We start from the raw sequence: 15,306 nt of genomic DNA, 5'->3' as shown, positions 1-15,306 counted from the left end.
TTCTGCTAAACCTCAGTGTTTCAGTATGCCTCAAATAATTTAAAAGGACATTACTTGTAATCATTGAATGTAATCAATCACATGTTGTGATATTTGGCGCGAGTAACTAGCAGTAAAATAATCATTACACTCTCCAACTTGGTAAATATGACAGATATAGTTTCTGTAAACCCTTCAACTCTATTACCGCTCAGTTTTTTATGTTTTCCTTCTACTTTTTCTCCTAGCCCTTGCTTTTAATATTTCTTTTATTTCACATGTGCACATTACATCCCTAAGACCATCAAGCTTATTTTGCCCTCAGCTTTCTGTTTTCATACGAATTGTGCATCATATCATACATGGTAAATATTATTATACATTACATCTCAATAGCAAAGACTATTTTAAACTTTTTTTTTTTTTTTTTTTACTCTAATAGCCATTCAATTCATCAAACCAACCACAGCTAATATCCAAAACATACAAGTTCAGGATAACCAGTCAGCCTTCAGCATGTTTCAAAAGCTAGCTTTGTTTTTATTTTGTTGTTTTTGTTTGTATGCTTAACAGGAGCTAATATGAAAATCATCCCTAAGGGATATAATAAAAAGAACAGAAAAAAGGAAGCCGTCATAGATTGTGATCACATCTAGAAAGTCCCTAACACTAATATTGTGTCCTTGTGATAACACTCATTAGTCAAGACTTCATTCGCTTCTTCATCCTGTCATCTCTCTCTGCAGAGCTGGAATACTCTACTCGTGTTGGGCCTTCTTTAGGTGGTCTGGCTCCACCATTACCAGCTGAGAATCCTCAGTCACCTGCAACAGAGCGTCCATCTCTGGGCTGTCTACACTCACCAGCTCCCCTTCCTCCACCTCAACATGCACACCAACCCCGTTCTCCTCTCCCGCTGGCAGGCCCTCAGGGTCGGTCACCTCCACCATCTCTGTGTTCTGCACAATTTCCTCCTCTCCTTCTCGGTACTTCTTAACATGAAAGGTGAAGGGGGGTACATGGTACACAGTGCTCTTGGAGCGAGCGTAGACCGTGTGGTCAGGAGTTAGGGACTTCTTCATTTTATCTCTGGAGCTTTTCATCTTCGCCCTGCGTTCCTGGTTGGGAGTCATGCGGGTCCCAAGCTTGCCAATCTTCTTTTCCAGGTTGTGTTTAGTTTTCTCCAGATTGTCACGGGTTCTTTGTTTTGTCTTCTCCAGGTTTTCCCTGGTCTTTAATTTTGTCTTCTCCATTTTCTCTTTGGAGAAGGCTTTCTTTATGTTGTCTACTTGCTGTTTGGTGGAGCGTTGGAAGCGCTTGGTACGAGACTCTTCGATGATTTCCTCAATCTCCACCTCTTCATCTGAATTGAGATTGGCTGGGGGTCCCTCTTGTTCTTCCTCAGGTATCTGCTGAAGACCTTCCACTGCTTTACCTTCAGCTACTGTCTCAGCTTTGGAGGGCTTTGGTGCTTTCACTGGGTCCTGAGGGAGCAAAACAGGAAGGAGAAGAAAAACAAAGGAAAGAAATCGATGATATGGGAAGTGCAAAATACTTTCACATTGACATTTACAGCAAAATTAGACACTGTGTTCCACTGATTGTATTGCATGATTAATGCAAATCATGGCATTTGATTTCATATTCCATATGAAAATTATCACCATGAAAAAGTGAAGTTAATGGCCTATGGGTGAGAAAAATAAATTGAAAATGTGAGCATTATAAGTCAGATTTATGACTCATCAGTACAGTCTGGTCTGAGTGGCACACAGCTTGTAGCTAGTGTAGAGTGCCATCTAGTGGTGCTGGACATACCCCAAAAAGCAAACACCAACACTGAGTAGTAATTAGTGGAAAAACCTTGTCTTAAGTCAATTGTATGTCCCAATGTAATGATAAGTAATCATAAACCTGCACCACATTATCTGCAGTACTACAGTCACAATGAAACCATAACCAATATATGGGTATATCTGATCACAGCTGCATTTCTTGGTACCTTGCTATCTAAAAATGTTCCTTGCAACTGAAAGGCCTAGTTTTCATTTCAGTCTAATAGTGAAACCGCTTCACTTAAAGAGGCATTATCTATAATAAACAAATGCTTTATAATTATCTGCTGCTTTCACTTTACAGGAACGACTGTGGTTAAATTAATGCAACCATGTAATAGACATTACTGCAATAAAGTCACCTGGGAGACAATGTATAAAGCATAAACATAGAAGGAGGGCAATACTATGTGTTCTACATGCAACAATACATAAAGGTTTGTCAAAGCTGTAAAAGCAATTGAAAAATTTTGACTAATTCCAGTCATTTCCAGCCATTTTACCAAAAATATTTTCTTTAAATACAAAAAAAGAAAAGTTATTACAGGGACCTGTGACACTGACATAATGCTGACAGCCACCAGTCAAACAGCTCTCCACTCTACCAAGGCACACTCTCAGTGAGGTGCCAGAAAGCCACACAAGGAGAAGCAGTGCTATGTAAGGAATGTGATCCCCTGAATCTGGATACATGTGACCCCACAAATAGGTAATTGGTGGCCCCACAAGTTGTACGTCAAGGCCACATTCTTGTACGCCAATATCTTGACTGAGTGTTTAGACACTCATTGTTCAATTCAAAACATAACCATACTTGCGACTGATATTTTAAGAATGCATTCCTTTCATTTACTGTTCTCATTTGATTTTAATTCTTCTCAGCATTTAGAAGTGCTGTCAATGGAAAATCTTTGGCTAAAATATTTAAGCTGATGTTTTATGCCATATTTTAACAATACTAGGTTATCTAAGACAGACATCCTTTTGCAGGTGTATATATTAGTGGGTAACAGTAATTTTTAGCTTAATGTGTCATCTCTGGTGCTGAGATGACATCAGTTCACGTGGTTACTGTCACACAGACTGATTCCCCCTGCAGAGCATGGGCTAAGTGGAAGTAGATATACAGCCCTGCTGCCTGAGGGCAAAAGATTATTTAAACACCTATTCATTGGAGATAATTCAAAATTGATCTGTTAAATACCAAAGTAATTACATGTCATATTAATTACAATCTCCACGTCAACAGGTTAAATTCATTCTGATACAGGCTACATCATCCGATCTTATTTGAATTGTATTCACTCTTCCCTCCCCCTGCCTGGCTGTCACTCCAGATTAGATCACTTCTGGTTCAACTCCACAAGCAATTGTTGATTTATTTATTTATCTATTTATTCTTACTGCTCCTGATTTCATGTGACATCATCTACAGCTAACATGAATCATATTGTAATGAAAACTTGATTGCTGAAATGGCAATAATGATATCTAAAAGTATATCCCAACATATTTTAGCATGGAAGACAGTGATGTATTTTAGATAAACATTACTCATAGACAGAGTAATACATAGGAAACAAGAGCACACACAGAGGTAGTCAGCATAAGTCTGAAGAAATACAATGAAAAGAAAATGCAGTTTTCAAAGCAACTTCCTGTGTAAATGTCGCTTTTTGAGCTTGATTTTCTGTGAAATCAAGGTTGTCTTGTTTTGTTACTGTCAGTGTTTTCAGGACAAATGACATTGTAAAAACTATGAGTAAGTGCAACTGTCCTAGTTGTAGATTCCTGAATATGTTTACCCCTCATCCAAGAGTCTTTCTCATGATAAAAACCTTTTCAAGACTCTACAAATCAGGCATTTCGCAATAGGTTTGTCAGAGAAGTGTGACTTGGATGACTGAAAACCTACAGACTACAAAAGAATTAAAGTTGAATGTTGTAATATTATGACCATTTCCAGTAATAAAAAAAAACCCAAGACAATTTCAATCATGAAATCAGACTTATGACATATCACATGAGCAGCACAGTTCCTTTGCCTGTTCAAATACTGCCATACAATCCAATATATTAAAAATAAATAAATAAATAAAATAAAAAGACCTCGCCTGTTTAACTGGTGCTGCATATAGCGTGAGCTTGTCTGACACGCCTAGAATAGGTTTATTTTGAGCTGGCCTTTCCCCCTCTCTGGATTCCATGTACCGCCACTGCCGTGTTCAACACCACCATCACAACCACACAAGACCCTCCTCTCCTGCACAGCAACAGATAAACACAACGCTCAGCCACCATGGCAACCACCTCCTCATGTTGTCTCTGGTGGGCCATGAAGTTTAGCTGGATAAACAGCTGTTATCTCTGCAACAATGTACCAACGTGAGGTTCTCAGTTGTTGTGTTCTACAATTAAACTTAAATTCAACACTGCACCTGCTTTGCAGACACAGGAAGTGAGGCTGAGCTGTGATAATAACATTCATGAAAGATATTTTTGAATCTGTGGAGACATAATTGACTGCAAAATTTTCCCGTAGGTTTCATTAGAGCAGCATAGTCCGAATGCAAAAATCCCTGCCCTGATCAGCTAATTTACTGGAATTTGATGACAGATTTAAAGATGAAATTACACAAAGTAGACGTGTTTTCACTGTCACAACATATACATAAGAAAACCTGTGCACTGTGAGTAACTATGCAAGAAGTGACCTCATATATTCCTGGCAAAATATCTTCTGCCATGGGGTAATTTTGGCTGGTGGGCTTAAACTGAAAGCCAGTTAAAAATATATCTATATCTTGTGCAAGTCTTGTGTTCCTATAGAAAGTAACCCTTAGAAAAAACAACCTGGGTATAAAAATACACATGTACAAACCCATGAGTAGGTATATTCATTCGAACACGTGTACACCAACTCGCACAGACAGACTTTTTTTTTGTTTGTTTTTCTCCTTAAAGCCAAACTATGAACGCCTTTCATACAAAGTAGTAACTCTGAATGTCTGTACAGGAACGTTCCACAGCCGACGGAAAAACAGGTGTGAAGTCATACAAAAAGGGAAATGAAAGGATCATGTCAATTTTTTTTACAGTCCCTCAACTAAAGCTACATAACCAAGACCATCACAGCCAAATGTAGTCTTCTGTTTGTACTTTACAAATGGTGGAAATGATTAACACAAAATAATTTTTCATAACGTAAAATAGAGCCCAACTGATACTGGACTCCTGAGGACACTATCAAAATTGATAACTGAGATTTCAATGGCTCATGTCAACAGATTGGATAGAAGAGTTAAGAACAAAAACAAAACAAAGAAGCAACTCAGATAAAAATCTACTGAATTGATGAAACAGTTTGTCGCGCAAAAATCAACTGTTTAACTAAAAGATACAAGCATTTAATTGGCATACACAGTTTCTAAATGACTCAAACCTTTTTGGTATTTATCTACTGCAATATATCATTTGGGCTTACAGTTTTTAAACAAAATTTTTAAATCTTTTAAAGTTGTGAGTAAGTTTATGAGTTGTGAAAACTAAGTCATTGCTTGTTAGGAAAATCTTATTTACATTCTTAACATCTGACTCAGTCCACTATGGAAATGATGATGTTATCAGCAAACCCTGTTTGGGTTTTCCCTGCTTGATTACAAACCAAGAGAACTTTGAGGAAGGAGATGGTAAATCCATTAGTGTCCCCATGTAACCTTCCTCTCTCCTTAGTGGAAAAGTTGCAACTGTATGTGTGTTCACTGACAGACGCTGGGCTAATCGTGACTGAGTAAATGTATACTGTCCTCAACTAGAAGGAGATCTGTTGTTAATGTTTCTTCTCTCTAAGTCGTGTGTGAATCATACTTCATGCGAAAGCAAGCTGGCTTTTGGGAACTCTCACTCTGTTTTAAGCCAACAGTGGAGATACAATAATAATAATAATAAAAAAAAAAAAAAAAAAAACCTGGGAAAAAAAAGGCGAAACGAGTCTGTTGATCAAAATGTTCTGAATTTGCAATAAAAACATTCTTTGGATTTAAAGCATTCGTGTAGCAACAGCAAAGCTTTATCGGTTGTTTCAATAATATCAACAGGAACATGTTCTCTGTCTGACTCATGCAAGAGCTCTGGGATAATTTAACTTGCTGTTACCACGGACAACAGAGTAAACAGCGTTCTGAACCAGCACTATATAGAGACCACAACAGCCCACTAAAGCGCTACCACTGAACCATCTCTGCCTCTGTAGGTGCTGCTACAAGTTGTTTTTACTTGCACAGGTTTCCTGTGTGCACGACGTGTTTTGTACTAAACTACAATTAGATCAACTACATCACTGCTAATTGTAATTTGGATTTGTAGGCCAGATTTTCTAATATGTGAAATTATAGAAATTGATATAGTTCACTGTGTCAGCTGTTTGAACTATGTTGTATATGAATCTCATGGTCTATTAAATTTAGAGAATAAAATATACAGTATGAATAATCGAAGTACACCGAATGTGATGGTAAATACATTTTAAGAATTTATTACGATAGTGACCCTATTGCATAACGTATTATTCAAATCTTTTATTTAGGAATAAAATATTCCAAACATTACTGCTCATTAGTAGCTGATATCTCCAGCAATTACAAAATACCACAAGGTTGTTTATTGTTAAGATAATAAATTCATGAAGGATAACATTCAGAGTCCTGATCCACCTACATGTATATGCAGACCAGGCACACACTGCTCCATATGAGGCAGCATGATGAAAGTCCTCTGTGGTGAATCACAGGAGCAGCTGTCTAATCCTTTCCAGTCCTTGCAGCTGTGCACTTAGCTTTCACAACGAATGATATCACTGACCCATGTGCCTGTCGGGGATGGGGAAAAGGCCAAATGAGAGATTGACATGAGGTAGAGGTTGAGATTCGCATGTTAGAGCCCTGTGCAGACCAGAATAATGATGCTATGATCCCTAAAGAGGCTAAAAAAAGCACACTAATGTGCTCTGGTTGTTAATATTGACACCTTTCACACTCGCCTCCATTAGTCGCAAACTATTTGCTAAGGCTTCAACCAGCTGCCCACTACCTTGAGCACGCTGGGTTTTACACAATGCAAATTCTGTTTCATGACATTCTATGAGCCTACCTAGAACAACCTACTCTTGTGGCAGCATGTGTGGGAAATGGAAATATTACCAAACCATCCTGCTCTGTCTATGGACAGATTCATTCAAAGAGAAGGGCCCTGTGTATACCCAGGAGCCACCATGGCGACATCATGTTTAACACACATCACAGGAAGGGAGTTCTTTGGTTTTTCTGGCACGGTGATTTGTGATTTCACACACAAGAAAATGAAAGGGGAATCCCTTTTCCACAGCCCAGCCTTCCCACACCCACGGCTTTGGAACCACTGGAATCCCAGGACCAGTCTCATGCAAATACAGAAAATGTACTTTTCCATTAACATCTCTCTGCAAACTGGCAGCCATGCTTCTGGAATATATTATGTAACTGTCCTTTTCTTTCGAATGGAGCTATTCATACTGAGACTAAAGGGGTACAGGAAGTTTCAGCCAAATCAAACTCTCAAATTTTCCATTCATGTGCTTGAAATATTGACACTAGTTCAGACATACATAAACTTTCACATCTTACAACATGAGAATTATGATTATTTTTTTTTTACTTGAGTCTCGTAGTAAAATATAGAAACATCGTCAGATGTTCGACCTTCAAAGTTTACGCCCTGCAACTACAACATAATTCAAGGACTATTAGTATTATTTATAGATTAATCATCCTAAACATCTACATGCATGCAAAATCTAATCCCTCGGGTACCAAAAACCAACCATGTGGCACGCCTCTCTCTGAGAGCCTATAACTCACATGCCAGTGACAATAACAAGTCACAATCGCAGCAGTGAGAGCTAGGGACCATCTTGAGATGGGATGGCACCAGCTGCAGCATCTATCAACACCTTCAATCCTCAGCAGCAATTACAATATTATTACACAAGTACTCAACACCTAGTGATCAGACCACACCCATCTCCAACTCAGCCTTCATAGGGACTGGATGTGCAACTACACATATGTAAGGTGTCATTACTGTATCTTTCACAGTTGTGATGCTATTTTGTAGACGAAATTGGTCCGCAGACAGACTGACCAGCCAAAGCCAGTAGATTTCAGTAGATTTCTACAGGACCCCATTTTATCGTACTGATGCACATACACAGGGCACACACACAAACACACAGACTTACAAGGTAGAAACAACATCAGCCACATGTCATGACTGGTATATTGATCACCAGTGAAGTCTGAATGATGAGGTATGTCCAGAATACACTTTACTTGCATATGAAATGTTAGGTTACAGGAATAAGAGTTACTTATATTGATAGTGAATTAATATATTAATGACAGCATACATTTATACCACCAAAATATACAAGTAAATGTGTTTGTTTTCTTCAAATCAACTAAAGAGCAGCCAATTGATGTAAAAAAAAAAAAAAGCTATAGTAGACCTGTAGCACTAACATGAGGTATACAGCCCTATAATGAACATTTTCTGGAAATATGGCATCATAAACATATAAATAATGCAATTAATCAATCAATTGAAGCTTGTGGTTTCTAAATTCAGACTCACTCAATGAAACAGGACACTGCTCCATTCCACTGCATAGCTGCTAGTGTATTTATAATGAAAGGCAACATAGTGGTTTCCCTTAATATACCAACTCAGATAATTTGGCTAATGTTTTATTTTAGCAATGGCCTCATATATGAAGGGTGTGTCTACAAATCTTGGAATAAAAAGCATGGAGGGTGTCAGCCACATCCATGGAGTAATGATGTGGTATGAGGACACATTTCTGTTTGCCAGCCAAGAAGCTGGGTGACAACTACAACAGTTTGAATCGAGGGGTGACCTGATCGGTGTCCCAGCTGGTAAATCCTGTCTGCTACAGTGTGATGGGGATGTCCAATGAGATGGGAAGGCAGCTGCAGCCTGAGATCAGGCAACAGGAAAGATAAAATCAGTTAGTTTGACAGGAACAACTTCGGGGTAATGTTCTTGAAGACCTGGAGGAAACACCTCATACCCATACAACTGGACTGCAAGATGTTGCACACATGTAGAATTGCTGTTGCATTAGACATGCTGATTTATTTTTAATCCTTAACAATTATATACATACATGTGCAGTGTATCCACGTGCTGGAATAGAAGAGATCCTCTTCCTGCTGTACAAATTCTATACCCCGACAGGGAGACGGTTTAAGCCACAGTAACATTACCAGAAGAGCTGTCTTCTATACTGCACACAGTATATATTTGATGTGAAAAAGCACAGCACACAGCAAATGTAACATGTTTGCCATGACAACCTCAAGTTCTCATAACAGTTTGAAATAGTTCAATAAACACATACAATCTCATCAGGATCTCAATTAGAAATTTCATGCTTGCATTTCAAAAGCAACCAAATCAGAAAAGTGAAGGGAACAATAGCGCTGGCAGTTGCACAAGAAAAGCAAGAAAAAGCAAGAATGGTTTTGATCTTTCCAACAACAACAACAAAAAAACAAAAACAAAACAAAACAAAACAAAAAAAAAAACAAAACACACCATTGTTTGCGCACTGAAAAGAGTGAAAGACAGGATTTGGCCTAACACACCAAAGGAAAATCTGTTCTGGCTCCAAGATGTCGGTGATCGCAGATACAACAAATGAGATGTCAACACTGTGGGAAATGCGCTCATTTGCTTTTTTGTTGAGAATTAGATAAGATTAAAGAAATTGAATATGCCTCTTTCTTGAAACAATTCTCCCTTTACTTTCTTTAACTAACATCAGAGGAACCTCCTTGTGAGATACAGGACAGGTTCTTCGGAATTTAACTCACCAGACCATAAATTATTCATATTGTACAGGAACTGTAAGTATTATGGTATGAAATGTTTCCTTTATCATCTATACCATAGTCTAAGCAACCCACATAAAATACTGGAGAGCCTTTTACATGCAGGGACTCATATGGAACTGTGCTGGCTCAACATAGTAGCTGACATGCAATAGTGAAATGTTGAGCCTTGCAGATATCTTTTCACTTGCCCGATAAGAGAGGAGCAGAGTAGCAAAGAAAGATGGTGGAGTGACACTCAGGGAACTACAGAGTGTAGATGTACTGTAGCAAATACTGAATGAGCTTAGCTCCTCATTCCCGATCCAAATTCTGAATGGGAGTAAAGGGTGCTAAGTTAGTAGTGGGACAAAGTTGAGATGAAGGGAGGAGACAGTTGGCATGTGGGCAGAAGAAGCACAGAGATGCCAGTGGGATGAATCACAACACTAACTTGGTGCTGCTAGTTGAGTGCTTTTCGTCTCCTTGGTTGCTTTCTTGCCTGAAAGCGGTTGGCAAATCACTTCATAACAGCTCTACCTATGATGAGGCTGAGGTCTGATTTATGTCTGGAAACACAAGTCTAGCCAAAATCTTTTGGCTGAAATTATTATATGTACAGTTGGAATTAAGTTATTACATAGTCTGGATTGGGTGAAAATCCATTAAAGAGAAATGGGATGGGTCGTTGGGGTTGTGATGCTTGTTGGCAAAGATCTGAGCACTGGAAGGTGTGTGAAGTTGGCGTGGTAGATTGCAACTGAGAAGTCTTACAACGCCCTAACAGAGTTGACCACATGGCTGTCCCTGTCCTTGAACTGCAGCCAAATACCCTGATTAGAGACACACAGCATTACTGTCTCACACTCTAAGGGACACACTCTATTATGTTACATTCAATGGGTTAATTCACATAATCAAACAGATAATGCACATTATCAAACATTCACACAAAACCTCTGGATGTGAAGGCTGAATCAAAGTTTAAATTAAAGCAAACGTTAAAATTAACTGAACTCACACAGGTTCTTGTGTGGCATAGAACTATTTGGTTCCAGTGATTATGATGTAGAATTGATTATTTTCCTCATCAATTTATCTGGATATTATATTCTCAATAAATCATTAACTCTGTAAAACAATGAAAAGACAATCTTCACAGATCTTTGTGTAATTCTACAGAATACCACACAAATGTCATGACAAATATTTGCTAGATGTTAAGTTTCACCAGATTAATACATTTATCTAATTGAAATAGTGAATATAGGACTTCTAGTAAAAGGATCTGAATGCATCCTCCACCTGTGCCAGTACAATTTCACTGCAACACCCTGTTGTTGCTGGGGGATCCCACGTGCCACTGTCGGTTCAAGTTTAATTATAAAGCATCACTGTCAAAGTTTTTCCGGCTAGAAAACCTGAAGTATGTGGCTATTTTCAGAGTGCTCAGGCACAGTGTGACAGGAGGGGAAAAATACAGCAGTATCAGCTTCAGCTTCAAAGCAGACAGCAAGATTTGACACAACACAAGTAAGGTATTAAAAATGCTTCAATTGTCTTACTCAAATTGTAGTCTCACTTGACATTGGGACTGTGGGTGAAAGCCAATATTGAAGAGGAAGGGCCACACACACACACACGCGCTAGTTTTACTATACTTGTGGGGACACCTTACATTAATGCCCCAGACATTTACTGTCATCTTAACCATAACCTCTACATGCCTAAAACGAACCCCTGATCTCATCGTTAAACTGAATCTGATTCTAAACGAATCCCTCCCTAACACATTAACACACAAACAGACACTGGAGAGCAGTGAAACTTGACTGAGAACCAGTGTTGATTTAGAATAGTGCCAATATCTGACCGTCCTATCCTTCCGACCTGTCAGTCAGTAAAACCAGACACGGTGCAGCCATCTTCTGGCAGTAAATAGACCGTGGGAGCCCAAAACAGCTTCTGAAACATGGAAGCTACAGCTCTTACAACTGCTTTGTTAACATGATAGTTGCCAAGTTTAGATAGTGATAAGCACATTTGTTACATTTTCTATAATACTAACAGGATGTGGCTTTATGTGGTGCCTAGTGAAGTACAATCTGATCTAGAAACTTAGAATATCAACATCAAAATGTCATGCTTTATAAAATAATGCAAATCTTGGAATGCATGTCAAGACCCTGCAGTCTGTTTATCACTTTTATGTAAACTATCCTACACTGATAACTGTACAAAGGCATTCAGTTCAAAAGAGTGGTAGACTACACAGTGACATCAAGAGCAGGGGGCACCTGCTTTGCAGAGTAATTTATTAAGGTCTAGTGTCTATGATTGGATTTCTGCTAGATGCCGATAGTGTAACCTGCTCCCACAGTAGACATCCCAGGAGGGGGATGTGAAAAAGTTTGTGCCTGCCAATCCAGATCATGAAGTAAGTTCTACTCACGAGCTGGGTTTGATGTGCACTAGGTGCATGCCACTGACAGTTTCTTATGCAATGCCAAATCCCAGGTTGAGAGGTGCTGCTGTGCACGCCTGTAATGTGCAAGTTTACCAGGCAGCACATTGTGCTAAAAAAAAAAAAAAAGTTGTTTAACAAGTCTCAAATGCACAATGGTAGTTAGACCTAACTGTGCTCTCATAATTCATACTGTCACCATTTTTTTTCTTTTTCCTTCCAAGATATTCATGGTTCAGACAGCTTCTCTAAGGAGAAGCTACAATATTCCCGAAGACGACTGGCCATGACCTAACGTGAACACTTATGTGTTCCACTTCTGAGAAATCTGCATAATAAAAATTACATCTTCATCTTACAGTAGCCTGCCAAGCTTCCAGAGGTGGGGCGTTGGTTGTGTCTCAAGTAGCCCCTCATGCCAGTGTTTATAGGGCTTATATTTTTATTTACTCCCCCTAGTCTTTTTTTAGTTATGTTGGGTAATCATCAAGTCCAGTGGAGTGGGAGAGACCTGAGAGAGTAACTGCCTTCATTTTTCCATTGAAACCACTGTTATTGCCTTCATTGGTAAGAGGAAAAGCCCATCTTTCACTAAGTGTCAACACAAACTATGCAACAACTTCTAAATTGTGGAGCGCAGTGTCTGATACTACATATATATATTAGACTTCTTTATGTGTAAAACAAAACTATTCTAAAAATTATGTTAGGGAGACCACAAAGTTAAAACCATGCCCAGTCCTTCAGAAAGACCTCTCTAATACACTTCCAATCTAATATAGCAGTCCTGAGATAAACCCTGCCTCTGTTGTGTTTATAGTAGTAGTTTGTATTTAGACTGCTTTATAGCGGTGCTAATTCAACTTTATGGTCAGTTTGGAAGCTGCAATTAGTGGGCATGTTGAACTACGTTAACTTCTTCAGACAGATGTTTCTGTTGTTTTGATTCACCATAAAGAAACACCGCTCTGTATATTGCTTCAGGGTAAGATTTATTTTAGGACCCCTTTTCATTTGCAGCTAGAAGAGTGAATTCGTGCAACAGTGTGAGTCTCATTCACTCTAATGATTAGAAAAGCTTGTAGCTTTTCAGATGCTATTCACACTTCCACCAAACTTTCCTTTGTGACATGGGGAATGCAACACACCCCCTTTTTGTGCCCACCATTTCATTTTAAAATATTCTGTTTAGAAGCCAAATGTAAATTGATTATAATTTTCATTTTCTAGTCGCCACATTGGCAATGAAGTATTCCTTTCTATTTCATGCTGAAATCAGAACAAGCTCCTAAACCCCCATCACATCACCTGGTAGATGAGGACTTTGAAGTTGCGCCTCTTCAGCAGCTCCTTCTCGTTGCTCTCCAGCTTCTTGATCTGGTCGGCCTGCTTCTCCAGGTTGCTCCGCACCGTCTTGACATTGACGCTGACTTTGCGTACCTTGTCCAGCATTTTGTTGACAGTGTTGGTTGTACCGATGTGGTTCTTGGACAGTTTAGCCAGCTCCCCTTGGATGGTTAATACTGACTTCTCCATGGCCTCCTGCCGAGCCTCAAGACCATTCTGGGTATGCTGGATCTGGTCTACTACCCCAATAATCTTGTCTAGCAGAGACAGCACCATGACCCCGTTTATCTGGGCTTCACTCTTGCCTCCAGAGCCAGCGCCAAGCACCAGATCCACCTCCTGAGCAGGGTCTTCATCGTCTAATGCTGGCTCTGTGGCAGCACCCACCAGAGCAACCTCATCATCATCGTAAGGCACTTCTGCTAAAACTGTGTGCTCCTTCTTGACACCTGTATCCGCCATGACTGTCAGCTCCAAACTGAGCAAACTGCTTACACGCTCACTACAGATAAAAATGCAAAACTGTAAAACAAACCTACAGGAGCCACGCTGCTCAAAACTCCCTGAAGTCCCTGATCCTTTTTCCTTTCTTTTAGACAACTTTCTCAACAACTTGTTTGCCTTCCTCCTGGTCTACTTTAAACTTTAACTTTCTCTACACTCGCTGTCTCTCACACTCTACCCTCTCTGTCTCTCTCTGCGTCTGCTCTGGGATGCCAGCCAGCCAAGGGGAGTAGGGCCTCTCACAGCTGAGGCATGTGTGCCCTGACTCAAATGCCTCTTCTTCCCGTCAAACTTCTCCCTTCCTACGCCCGCCCCTCTCCAAAGCTTACCCCCTGCTGCTAGGGCTCCACCCCATTTTGTCCCAAAGCACAGGGCAGCAGATGTCCAGACCCCACCTCTTCTGGTGACATAACACTCCTCCCTAATAGGGAAATGTAATGGCCCTGCAAGGCAGAGATCCATTACTGCAAAGTGTAAAAAAAATTTAATAAAAATGAAAAAATGGACAATAAAGCTGTAGATTGAAAAAAAAAATACTGAACTAAATGACAAGTTGATTCTAAGGTTTTAACATCTACATCAAATAAAACATAATTATTGTCTATGATGCTTTAAATTTTAGATATTCCAATATTACTGCTACTGCTGTCATCTGTGATAAAAGAGCTGCACGTATTGATATTACAATGATTTTACTTCTATTGCATATCTATGGAGGTGAAAGCTGGCAGTTTTGCACACTTAATATTTAGTTGGATTACATCAAACTATACAGTGAATTATTTCTGTTTGTCTAAAAAAAATTAGACACCAAAAGAGCTTAGGTCTCATGTCTGAAGTTTAAACAGGGACGTGAACACAGAGAGTTGTTGTTTATCATAGTTAATTATATATATACATATATAGTGCCTTTTAATGTACCCTGGTTTTTATTCCTAACAATAATATCGATGATATGTGCTAACGAAAGAGTCTTTTGTGTATTTATTAGGTGGTTAGCTGTTATAATCTTACAGTTTTAGCGGTGATACTGTTAGCTAATCTCACCAGAAGAGCTCGTTGAATACCTGTGACTTTCTCACGACGCAACAACTAACAAAGTGGCTCCAACAATTTCGTCACGTACGACAATTCGCTAACACTAAACCCAATAAATGAGTAAATAGCGCAGTAAAGTTAACCTCAGTTTTCCTGCCTTCTAGCGGACAAGTTGAGCCGCCACAACTTTAAACCTGCCGGCTAAAGGGATTAG

At 39.3% G+C, this 15,306-nt stretch overlaps 1 protein-coding gene across 1 annotated transcript; it reads right to left on the bottom strand.

The window, feature by feature from the left end:
* Positions 1-392: 392 nt before the first annotated feature.
* Positions 393-14,309, bottom strand: cavin1a (caveolae associated protein 1a). The gene is made up of 2 exons (XM_029508266.1): positions 13,512-14,309; positions 393-1,463 (listed from the first exon to the last, which is right to left on the bottom strand). The coding sequence occupies exons 1-2, from the start codon at positions 14,010-14,012 to the stop codon at positions 738-740; spliced, it is 1,227 nt and encodes a 408-aa protein (XP_029364126.1). The 5' UTR covers positions 14,013-14,309; the 3' UTR covers positions 393-737.
* Positions 14,310-15,306: the final 997 nt, after the last annotated feature.

Source organism: Echeneis naucrates, chromosome 8, assembly GCF_900963305.1.
Source record: "Echeneis naucrates chromosome 8, fEcheNa1.1, whole genome shotgun sequence".
Classification (NCBI taxonomy): Eukaryota; Metazoa; Chordata; class Actinopteri; order Carangiformes; family Echeneidae; genus Echeneis; species Echeneis naucrates.
This window is presented reverse-complemented; position numbering and strand designations above follow the sequence as displayed.